The sequence below is a fragment of the Fundulus heteroclitus genome, chromosome 5 (assembly GCF_011125445.2).
Source record: "Fundulus heteroclitus isolate FHET01 chromosome 5, MU-UCD_Fhet_4.1, whole genome shotgun sequence".
In the NCBI taxonomy this organism is placed as follows: Eukaryota; Metazoa; Chordata; class Actinopteri; order Cyprinodontiformes; family Fundulidae; genus Fundulus; species Fundulus heteroclitus.
The window spans coordinates 22,222,867-22,235,410 of record NC_046365.1 but is presented as its reverse complement, the minus strand read 5'-3'; the positions used below and the strand labels follow the sequence as shown (position 1 = coordinate 22,235,410).

Genomic DNA, 12,544 nt, shown 5'->3' with positions numbered 1-12,544 from the left:
AACAAAATGCTCCGTTTCTAAAATACCAGCTCAAAGCGGGGTTTAGATGTGAGCAATAGCTGCACTGCTGCCTGAAGAGTTTAAGATCTGGCCTCGAGAGTTGAGGACTGACTGATTCTGAGTTTGGTTTACATTGCTGGGAGCCTTCTGAGATGTAATTCTGTATTTTGTGTGTGTGAGGATCTGTTTGAGGTTTGCGGGACGAGCATTAACCAGCAGGAGAACTACGGGACCTCCTCCCCGTAACACGCGTGAACTTCGTCCCATTTTGGCACGTCAGCGCCACAAACCCCCGAGTGTAACTTGTTGGCTCTGTATGGGAGAGAGCAACGCTGAGGATGAAGTCGCACGATTTCACGTTTTCCTGAGGCGTGGTTTTTGCTGCTATAACACTAAATAAAGTCAGTAGATGGTGTCCACCTGTGTGTAATTCAGCCTCAGGATAAATCCAGCTGCTGGGCCTCTGGCCTCAGAGGTTTGTAGAGAACAAAGAGCATCAAGTTGTAATCTTTGGACCAGAGTCCTCAAAAAAATAAACTTCTTAATCAATCATTTAATCTGGGTGACATTAACTTGGCCTCTGGTAATAAAGTAAAAAAATCTTGGTGTTATTTGTGACCAAGACATGTCATTTAAATCCCATATTAAACAGGTTTCCAGAGTTTCCTCTTTTTCACCTCAGGAATATCACCAAAATTAGAAACATTCTGTCCAGGAGTGATGCTGAAAAACTAGTCCATGCATTTGTTACTTCAAGGCTGGACTATTGTAATTCTTTACTATCAGGAAGTCCACAAAATGCAGTTCAAAGCCTTCAGCTGATCCAAAATGCTGCAGCAAGAGTTCTGATGAAAATCAACAAGAGGGATCATATTTCTCCAATTTTAGCTTCCCTTCATTGTCTTCCTGTTAAATCAAGAATAGAATTTAAAATTCGTCTTCTAACGTATAAAGCCCTTAATAATCAAGCTCCATCATATATCACCAATTATAACACCATGGTATAATTGGTGATTATTAAGGGCACACTTTTTTGCACTTTTAGAGACTCTAGGAACCACCAGCAGGCCTGCAGGTCTGCTGGTGGTTCCTAGAGTCTCTAAAAGTAGAATGGGAGGCAGGTCCTTTAGCTCAGTCTCAGGGATAACCTGTGACTGGGGCCGGGTTTCACCTTCCAGCAGGACGACGATCCTAAAGGCGCAGCAGGAGATGTGGTGGATGCGTTTGGAGCGAAGCATATTCCATTGGTGGTAATGGCCCAGTCAAAGTCCACACCCAAATCCTACGCAGGATCTGCGACAGGACTTGAAGGCGCTGTTCAGACAATGTCCCAATCTCGACCGCGAGGTTAAGCTTTCTGGTAAAGGACGAGCAAAAAATGTCCTTGGTGAGATATTTGGCAGAAACCTGAGCCGGGAGAACTGCAGCTGGAGCTGGAAGCACGACGGAGTTTCCTCGGGGGGGGGGGGGGGGGGGTCTGAATACAGATGCACTTCCTCAGATAAATGTGCAAACATGAAATGTTGCAGCCTTACACAACAGCAGCGATATGTGGGGAAAAATTATCCGTTATCATTCGGCCTTTTACCGCTGTGGAGTTTAGATTTCCTCCTTTTTATTTTTTTTTTGTCCTTGTGGAAACTCTGTGAATGATTTTTTTTTTTTTTTGGCAGATGCAGCGAGCGGTGACCGCAGGCAGCTTTACTTCCCTTGCTTAGTGTTAAAGTATTTTCAAATTATGGTTAGGGGGAAAATCTCCGAGCCAGACATGAGCATCACGTCATCATTTGGGTTAAAGAGGTCAGACGTGTGCTCTGGCTTCGGTTCGTAGCTGCGAGCAGCGGGGGAAGAGGACCAGTAACACTAATGGGAGCGATTTTCTGTCACTCGGAGGTCTTGTGAACGGAGGAGTGTTGCGGCTCCCTCTAACTTCCACAAACCTGTCAGCCACTGATGAGACGACTGCAGTTTATCAAGCTACAGAGTGAAAAACTGGAGAATTTAATCTGGAAATATCAGGGTGATCTCGAGGAAAAAGTGTGAAAGAAATGTGAAAATCTCCTCACAGCAGGAAAGTTCTCGGTTCAAATCCTGCACTGCGTCTCTATGCGGAGATGGCATGTTCCCCAAAGCTTGCGTGGGTTCTCTCAGGGTACTCCAGCCGCCCCTTACAGCATGTGGGTGTTGTTCTCAGGTGTCCAGTTTATGTTCTTCTGTCCTCTGTCTTTCTGTGTTTGCGTTGGGATTGACGGTCAACCCATTTAAAGCTTTTTATCTACTTTGGTTAAAGCTTCTTTTTTTGTCTTTTTACTTATTTATTACTAATCTACATTACTTTACAGTTGGGCTTTGGATTGAAATCTATTCATTTGTCATAAATACCACTTTACACTATATATATATATATATATATATATATATATATATATATATATATATATATATATATATATATATATAGATAGATAGATAGATAGATAGATAGATAGATATATATATATATATATATATATATATATATATATATATATATATATATATATATATAGATAGATAGATAGATAGATAGATAGATAGATAGATAGATATAGATATATATATTGATTTTTTAAGTTTAATAGTTTTCATTGTGTTGTTTCATTGTAGTTATTTTAGTGCAAATTTTTATTCTGCATGCCTTCGTTTGTCCTGGCCATCATAAATGTGTTAATATTTATTGTTCTGCAGTCATACGGTTTGGGATTGACAGTCAACCCATTTAAAGTTTTTTATTTACTTTGGTTAAAGCTTCTTTTTGGTTTTTTTACTTATTTATTACTAATCTACATTATTTTACAGTTAGGCTTTGGATTAAACCTATTAATTTGTCCTAAATACCACTTATCTATCTATCTATCTATCTATCTATCTATCTATCTATCTATCTATCTATCTATCTATCTATCTATCTATCTATCTATCTATCTATCTATCTATCTATCTATCTATCTATCTATCTATCTATCTATCTATCTATCTATCTATCTATCTATCTATCTATCTATCTATCTATCTATCTATCTATCTATCTATCTATCTATCTATCTAAATATTTTATTTTTATTTATTTTTTCAGTTTAATTGTATTCATTGTGTTGTTTCAGTGTAGTTATTTTAGTGCAAATAATGTTTATCTCAAAGCGTCGCTGTTAAAGCCTCGTCTGTAAAACGCAGCTCACCTCTGGTTGGTTGAGGCTGTGCGAGTCAAAAAGGAGCATGATCAGATTTTCAGTTGGCTGACATTTTCCCAGGAGATGTGTCACTTTAAGCTTTTTGTGGACGCTTAAATTCATTAAGGCTTTTAGATTAAAGCAAGAATGTGTTTTTTTTTTTTTTTGTTTTTTTAGCTCCACTTTTTTGATAAGATCAAAATCATAACCCGCTTCCACATTGCCTCCGTGGTTGGATCAGATTTGCTGTTCAGTGCAAAGTCGATTCTTATTTCGGATCAAAGGCGGTTTGTATTTTTCCCACCGATTGTCGTTTTCTTTTAATCTTTCCACTGAAGTTTGCTCCGAACGATAACAGTAAGTCAGCCGGCAATGCGCAGAACCACGGAGCCGCACAAACGTAAGGACATGTTGGAGAGGCCTGGATGTAATGTTGCTCTGCCTGAACGCAGGTCAGATGTTCTTGCTGTCAGAATAATCACAGACCCTCTTCTTTTTTTTTTTGCTCCCTCTCCAGAATAGTTCGTGATTATTTGAGCGGAGCTCCGTTTTCTTCCTACCAGGAGTCCATGTACTTTTCTCGCTTCCTGCAGTGGAAATGGTTGGAAAGGTGGGTAGACCCAGCGAATGCAGAGCATCCACTGTGATCTTTGAGATGGAGAACATTTAGGCTGTCCTCTGCCCTGCTTTGTCTTAAAAAAATAAAAATAAAAACGGCTGACGGCAGAACCTAGAAGTCATGTAAGTAGCAGCAGCTATGTTAGCTCTAATGCATAAAGCCGGGGCTGCCAATCAGTCTGTCCCTGCGAGAGGTTAATAATTTATGCTTTGCTTAATGGTTGGAGAAAGAGAGCAGGGTGGAAACAGCAGTCAGCAGGGTGGATTAATAATAAATTAGACCATTAATCTGTCTGCAACATCACATGGTCTGTCAGTGACATCGGTTGTTATATTAAGCCTTTTTTTTTCTTTCCTTTAATGCTTTTCTTTCCTGTTTTGACTCTTTTCCTCTCGTTTTCATTCCCGCAGGCAACCTGTAACCAAAAATACCTTCAGGCATTATAGAGTACTAGGAAAAGGTGGATTTGGCGAGGTAAGAAGCAGGCTGTTTGCTGTAGCGTGGTGCTATAATTGGTGTCAAATTAACAGGTAACGGGAGTTTGTTTTTTAAATTTATTTACCTCCCCAACGCTTTGTTTCCTCAGGTTTGTGCCTGCCAAGTACGTGCCACCGGTAAGATGTACGCCTGTAAAAAGCTGGAAAAGAAACGGGTGAAGAAAAGAAAAGGTGAAGCAATGGCACTAAACGAAAAACGCATTTTAGAAAAAGTTAACAGTAGTTTTGTAGTAAGTACGACTTTTTTTCTTATTCTTATTCACCCCCCCCCCCCCCCTCCCTGAATTGCACCTGTTTTGTATGCATGCGCGTGTGTGGCTGCAGCGTCCTGCAAATTAAACCGAATGGCGTGTTTGCAAACCTGTTGAAAGTTAGACGCTGGAGCTCCGTCCCGTCGTTTAAACAACCAATGAGGAGAGAGATTTGATCCACCAAAAATATAGCCATGTGTTATTTTAAGGACGGGCAAATATTCAGACCACTTGTGTTGCTCAGATGCTTTCGTTAAAAGTCAAACCCCAGTCTTTGATTCGGAGGAAAAAGGGATGCAAACATTAGAAATGTGGGTTAGTTTGCAGCACGCTGTTGTTTTGGTGTTTGCTTGAAACTGACTGAACATTTGTATGGATTCATGTCATTGTTGTCTGACAGTGTTGCATCTAGGTAGTGATATAAAAATATATATAAGATAAGATAGTCTTTATTGATCTCACAATGGAGAAATTTACTCGTCACATCGGCTCATGCAAGAAGGTGCAGAGTAGGGAAGGTGCATTCAGTTATATACAGTGAATCTTCATATATACAATGGATCAAAAAGGATACAAAAAATACAAAAAGAAATAGGAATGGGCATATGATGTCTTATTTACATTCATAGTGGTCTATATATATATATATATATATATATATATGCGCCTACATACATACGTACCTACGCGTATATATGTGCATATACATTGTATACATTTGTACATACATACATACATGTGTACTGACTTATGTTCAGGTGGTGATAGCAGCAGAAGTCAGTACATCAGGATTATTGCACGGGTTGTAGGACAGTGTATTAAATAGATTATTGCACCTTGGTTATTGCACATTACTTATTACAGTTATGGTCACAGTTACAGTGCAGCATTGTAAAATCTGATAGCAGCAGGAATGAATGACCTGCGGTGTATATATATGCTCAGTGTGTAGTATTAAATCTGACTAAACGTTTTCTTTCAGAGAGACAGAATAGAAACCGTTTGGGAAAACAAGCCCAGATGAAGTCATGGCTTTGTAACCTTTTCATACAAGTACATTTCACAGCATCGGCCCTAAATCGTTTTTTACTTTTGCTGATGACGTCGGTAAAACCTAAAGCCACACCTCACGCACGCTGCTGTTTTTGCGTGGCTTTATGGAGACAAATCGGACATCGGGAAGAGAATTACGGACCCGGGAAAGCTCTGGTTCATTGCTGGGTGCAATTTCCAGACACTTGAAGGTGCGACGTTCGTCTGTTCGGTTTAATACGCATATATATATAACGAGCGTTGGAACGCCGGGCCAGAAAGGAGACGGGTTCTGTGTCTCAGAATCAACATACTGTGGCCCGTGTGATTCTGGATGAGGCCGATAATAGATCAATGTTTGGCCGTAGTGACCGTTGTTACATTTAGAGGAATAAAGGGAAGGCTTGCTAGCCTGAGAACAATTTCTCAAGTGTAAAATGAAAGGATCGTGGGTGTGTTTGCTTCAGGAGGGAATGGTGCGCTTCACAAGATGGAGGGCATCATAACGAAGGACCCTCTTCCCACCAGGAAGTTAAATCTTGGGCATGAGCGTGTCTTCCAAAGGGACAATGATCCTTAGCTTAAAGCCAAATTAGTAACAGAGCGGGTTATGCAGACATGAGCGTGTTGGAGTAACCATTACAAAACCACAACTTCAGTCCCGTAGGAAAAAAAATGTGGTCAGAGCAGAAAAACTGAGAGCCAGGTGGCCTACAAACCTGCCTCGGTTACGGCTCTTCCATTCAGAGGAATGGGCAAAAATTACAGGAAGCTACAGGGAGAAGCTTGTGGAGGGAAAGTCGTGAAGTTTATGGGGCACTTCTACCAAACACTACAGAGATGTATGCAGACTTCGGAATTTGAAGCAATAAAAATTCCTTCTGTCTTATTCCGGCACTCAGTACATGTAAACAGTTTTGGTGATCCTGACTGACCTAAAAACAGGAAATTTCTAGTTCTTGTCTTCTTTTGTGCCGAGAGTGCAAATATTTGGTTTCAGCTGCATTTTTTTATAATTTTTTTTTGAGGGGGGGAATCCAACAAAGTCCAACATCTGAACCCCCCCTTTCTCCTCTCTCTGTGAATATACTTCAGCAAAAGCACAAGGTTTACTAGTGTCAGGCTTTTATTTGTTCTTTCCTAATGTATCGATCAACAAAGAAAAGGAACCGCCCAAGGTTTCAATCTGGCTACTCTGCTGCACGTCGATATCAGCTCTCAAGAACCGGCGGCCGATTCAGGAATGCGCGCTTCTCTTTCCGCTTTCCGCCAAGCGCTCACACAAACACACGTCCGTGTCGGAGAAGAAAGTTTACTTTGGCCAAGATTCACTTCTTTCTGATAAATCGATGGATGTTGGAAGCTTAGCGCATTTCTATTTCTCTAAAATCTCAGAGCAGCTGGTTGGGCACGCTGTTCTGAGGTCGGCGTGTGATTATAGAGCTAGAGATTTGGCCTAATTTTGATCCTTATTGCCCTAACTAACCTTACGTGGTCAACCAACGTTGGATTGAAGGGTCTTGACGGAACATTAAAAAGCATCATCAACACAAAACAAAGTGACTTAGATTAGAAAGCAGAGAGCGATGCTGCGACCTTCCGCGACCTCCAGAAGCCATGTTCATAATGGCTCAAACAGTGGCTAGTTGTGTGTGATTGCTGACTTTATTGCTGGGATTTGCCCAATGTTGTGTCGTTTTGCCCAGGTGCACAACTTTTTTTTTTTTTCTCATTTTCATACGGAGGTTTGTGCTTCTGCGGGGTTGTGGTGCAGCGAGGACCGGAGCTTTTCCAATCCGAACGCACCCACAGTAACCTTTTTGCACAGAAATCAGACAAGATGTCGGAAACTATTTCATTGGACTTATTTTGAGCAGCTCTTAAACAAGCTTCTATGAAACAGTGTCACTGCTTTTAAATAGTTTTTATTGTTTTATATTTGTGCATGTGTATTAATTGGTTTTATCTTTGTAACCAGGTTGTAGTGTTTTGCAGATTTCTGCCCAGGTCCCCCTTGAAAATGAGATCCAGATCTCAACGGGGTTTACCTAGTTAAATAAAGGAAATAAAAATAAATAAATAAATGAAATCGCGGGAGCAGAGCCGGGCCTCCAAGCCTCTTCGTGCTCTCCTCTTGACGCTAGCGGCTGTGTCGGGGTTGTGCAGAGCGTCGGATTAGTCGATTTCTGATGCAGCGCGAGTTATGTTGCGCGCCCCTGATTGGAGTGAGTCATGGTAGAGGCACAGACACACACACACACACACACACACACACACACACACACACACGCAGGTTGGAGTGGGCTTGTTGCCGAACCCCAGACTTACAGCTCCTGTCACCTGGGATTGGCACATGGTTTTTATCTGCGTGTGCGTGCGTGCGCGCGTGCGTGTGCGTTGGTTCCCGCTGCTGCAGGCAGAACCGATGACTCTTCATGCGCCTCTCTACCTACAAGAGCTGCACTGTTGCCTGGAAACGCTGACCAAACAGCAGCAGCGAGGAGAAGAGTCAAGTGCTCTCTCCAAGTCCTCGTCCCTCGCTCTCTGTATTGTTCTTTGCCTTTTTGTGATTGGCGCGCTCGGCTACTCGGCGCATACCATTAGCTCGCTGCGTGTTTTAAACAATGAGCCATCCGTGTAATTTTAGCGTGGGAGGATACATGGGAATGTGAGCCAACGGGGCAACTCTGCTCTGAAGTCTCTAGCAGGGGAAGGGAGGTAGAGCTCTGCAGGTTTTTCTGAGTTTTGCTTTGGTACGAAATTCATATCGTTGTTGATGCAAATATCTGCTAATATGCAGTAGTCTAAACGAAAATAGGAGTAATAAGAATGTTTTTTGGATTTATATAGTAAAAATAATATTTACTTAGCTGCATGCTCGTTGTGGATAACACAATTAATGTCTGCTGGTCATAAAGGAGTAGATCACTTACCCTTTCATTAGTTGTTGCAGTTATTTTACTGCACATTTTTACTTTAAATGTCTAAATCAGCTAATTAGATTTTTATTTTTAACTCTCATTTTAGTATTTTTAATATATTCGCTATGTAAGTATAATTCTGTCATTTCTGTAATTTTATTTCCTTCTTTTTTCTTTTTTTTTTTTTGCTTTTTTTCAGGTGTACATGTCGAGATCCTTGTTATAACTGTTTAGGCATAAATTGGAAAAGTGCGAACAAAACGATAAAATCAGAACGTTCGGTTTTCTTAGTGAGGCTTCGGGATTCATTTTCATGTGTGGTCCTTGTCCAGTTAATTTAAGGGGAAATTACCTCTGCTTTCTTGAGCCGAGAAGGTGGGTGCATAAGAGCAGCGCTACAAGCACGACGAGTGAAAGATCCCTCGCTCTGCGTACGCGTGCAAAAAGGTTCTGTCATTTAAACAAACCCGCGCGGCTTTGTTTAAATGACAGAACCTTTTTGCCTTTCCCCCCGTCTCCACGCTGCATGGCAGATGGGATCCCTCCTGATGGCAACAACATTTTCCACAACTGCACATCCACACACTGTACCCTGTGTGTCGCTGACCCCACAGCATGGGAGAGAGGAGATTGAGAAGGGGGGGGGGAGTTTGTGGGAAAGGAGGAAAAGGAGAGTGATTGATGATGGAATGGGAGCAACAGGATGGATTTTCCATCTCTGGGATGCATCTTCTTTGGTTATTTACTTTTTTTGTACATTCCTGACAATCCATTTGGGATAACTGATGAATATTAGGGGCGGTTTGTACAGCTCAGGATATTAGAGCTGCTCTCCAGCCTCTCAGAGGCCTACCACACCTCTCTCCTCATGCGCCGACTCCCTCCTCCTCCTCCTCCTCCCGCCGGGTCTTTCATCAAGTTCACTACCAATTCAATTCAATTTTACTTATATAGCGCCAATTCATGAAACATGTCAAGTCAAAATCAATCATATTATACAGATTGGTCAAAAATTTCCTAAATAAGGGAACCAGTAGATTGCATCAAAGTCCCGACAAGCAGCATTCACTCCTGGAGAAGCGTAGAGCTACAGGGAGAGTCGTCTGCATTGCCCATGGCTTTGCAGCAATCCCTCATACTGAGCAAGCATGAAGCGACAGTGGGAAGAAAAACCACCCATTAACGGGAAGGAAAACCTCCAGCAGAACCGGGCTCAGTATGAACGGTCATCTGCCTCGACCGACTGGGGTTACAGAAGACAGAGCAGAGACACAACAAGAGAGACAAAAAAGCACAGATGCACACATTGATCTAGTAATCTGTTCTACATTAGATGGTAGTAGCAGGTGAGCCGTCTTCTCTGGATGATGTCACAGTTAACAGAACGCCAGACCAGGTGTACCTACTATGAAGAAAAAGACAGAGAGCAAAAAGTTAAAAGCTGAAATGACGACAGGCAATGCAAAACTGGAGAACAGTAGACTACCACTTCTGTAAACCTGTCCCCTTTTTCCCCCCCTCCCCTCCAGGTTAGTCTAGCTTATGCCTATGAGACCAAGGATGCGCTGTGCCTGGTCTTAACCTTAATGAACGGTGGTGACTTAAAGTTCCACATTTACAACATGGGAAACTCCGGCTTTGACGAGCAAAGGGCCATTTTCTACGCTGCCGAGATCTGCTGTGGCCTTGAGGATCTGCACCGCGAGAGGATAGTCTACAGGTGAGCTCACATGGTGGGGGGGCAGAGAAAGAGGAGCGGTTGCTTGGTTATCCGACATGTTGCCTCTGGGGTGATCTGGGGATGCGATCTTTTTGTTTTTAAAGAGAAGTGTTCAGGAGAATAAGTGGATAAAGAACACTACGGATGATGTACGGATTCTTTTGAAGGCGTCGTGCACCTGTCAAAATCAGCGAGGGGCTCGGATGAATGGGAACATAAACACAGGTGCTCGCAGAAGAAAGCCGCTGCTAAATCGGCGCGCCCCAAGCAGTTAAAACCACAAAAACATGCTCATTGATCTCCGCGTGTGTCGGAGGAAACAGATGGCTCTGTGGTTTCTCTGCGCAGCGATCGAGCTCAGGCTCGATTCGAAAGATTTCTTGGAAGCGCGGCGAGACGGAGATTTGTCGGGCAGCTTCCGATCTCTGGCTTTGTCCCTCCGCGAGCCTTTCTAGCCGATTTTGTTTTTAGGAACCATGACAAAAAGTGTTGAAAATGTGTCCCTCGAGTTCTCCGGCCTTGAGCGGGGCTGTTAGTTGTGTATATTAGGAGCAGAGGCAAGGTCCCGCCTTGATGAGTCAAATTATGGGGAGAAAATGTTTATCTAAAATAAACATTCAGGAAGAAAAAAACTTGAAACATCATCTTGCATCGTTTAGCATTAAACACTTACTGACTCCTCTAGTAAAGTGCATTAACTTACTTAACTGGCTTAATTCTTGTTATACCGTTGCTCTTTTAAAAAGTTTTTTTTGTCACCAGCACTAACTTAATAAATCATCTTTTAATTTGTTCCGTTTCTTTGCAGAGATCTGAAGCCTGAAAACATCCTTCTGGATGATCGTGGTATGTCCTTTTTTTTTATATAGTTTGTATTACATTTATGTTTCAGTACAAAATGTGCTTCTTCTTGTTCTTCATTTCTCATTTCTGAAATTTGGCCTACAATGTCCAAATCAAACAAGCTGCGCCGTGTATCTCCCTGTTTTCTTTGGCGGCGGGGCCACTCTTTCAAGTTTGCGCAACTCTTCCCCTTTCAGCCGTTCTTGCATCATCACTAATTCGCTCGCATCCATCTTGAAGCAGGAGAACGTTCCCATTTTCTTTCCACCGTACTTTCTCGCATTTCGTGCTCCAGCGTAACTTTAGCATCTTTCACGCCTGCGTGTATTTCTGCGGGAAGTCACTAACAGGGATCTGTTTTCGCTGAGATTACTGGTATTCAAATAATTCATGCCTTGCTTTTGCTCAGGTCACATTCGGATCTCAGACTTGGGCCTCGCCGTTCAAATCCCTGAAGCGGAGACGATACGAGGGCGAGTGGGCACAGTTGGATACATGGGTAAGAACTTTCCTCACTTTTCTCTCTTTCTATAGTTTTCACATGTAATCCACCTTTATTTAACCAGGAAATGACTAATTCTCACACTCTCATCTGTCGAACCGCGTTTAAACCTGCCCTGCTGCGTCTCCGCCGCTCCTCAGCTCCTGAGGTGATCCAGAACGAGAGCTACACCTTCAGCCCGGACTGGTGGGGTCTGGGCTGTCTGATTTTCGAGATGATCCAGGGCCAGTCGCCCTTCCGGAAACGCAAGGAGCGAGTCAAGCGGGAGGAGGTGGACAGACGAGTGCGCGAGGACCAGGAGGTGTACTCGGATAAGTTCTCCGAGGAAGCGAAGGACATCTGCAGGCAGGTGAGGATGAGGAGGCTGGAGGGGAAGGAGGGTTGTGAGGTTGGGGCAGAGGTAAGGAGCCTGTATGATCCAAAGACCCTTCTCAGTTTTTTTTTAACTTGTCAAGTTTTATGAATAGGTACTTTGTAAAAATTAGGAAATTAAAGGACAATTTTAGTTATCTTTTTAGGGTTTGGAGAGCGACAAATACTGCAATTTCTTTTGGCCTACCAGGTAATTTCCATAGTCATAAAAAGGGAAGAAAAATAGAAGCTAAATGAAACATATTTCTGAATAAAAAAAGAATTCCCTGTTGTCACGGGCTGGTCAACCTGGTCGAGCGGCCATGGAAGCGGGACCCAGTACGGAAGTCCAAAAAAACAAAACAATGTCTCAACTGTGGAAGCTTCTTCTTCTTTTATTATTATTTTTCTTTGTAGCCAGCAGTGTAACCAACCATACCATGAACACCCAACCAACACTGAACAACAAATGACAAACAGCTTAAATTCAGAATCACCTAAATTGGGGGAAACCATTATTAGGGATATATAAAATGCAAGATATAAAATATAACACTATTTACATTAGACAAAAGGACAAAAACAATACATTTGCAAAC

The 12,544-nt window shown here is 42.4% G+C and overlaps 1 protein-coding gene across 2 annotated transcripts in view; it reads left to right on the top strand.

The window, feature by feature from the left end:
- The window catches only part of grk4 (G protein-coupled receptor kinase 4), a 77,214-nt gene that overhangs the window by 52,024 nt on the left and 12,646 nt on the right, over window positions 1–12,544 (top strand). For both annotated transcript variants that reach the window (XM_036137199.1, XM_036137200.1), the window contains exons 6-12: window positions 3,727–3,819; window positions 4,239–4,302; window positions 4,415–4,555; window positions 10,059–10,249; window positions 11,058–11,095; window positions 11,502–11,591; window positions 11,735–11,943. In XM_036137199.1, coding sequence (XP_035993092.1) covers window positions 3,727–3,819; window positions 4,239–4,302; window positions 4,415–4,555; window positions 10,059–10,249; window positions 11,058–11,095; window positions 11,502–11,591; window positions 11,735–11,943 — 826 coding nt within the window. The remainder of the gene's footprint in view (window positions 1–3,726; window positions 3,820–4,238; window positions 4,303–4,414; window positions 4,556–10,058; window positions 10,250–11,057; window positions 11,096–11,501; window positions 11,592–11,734; window positions 11,944–12,544) is intronic.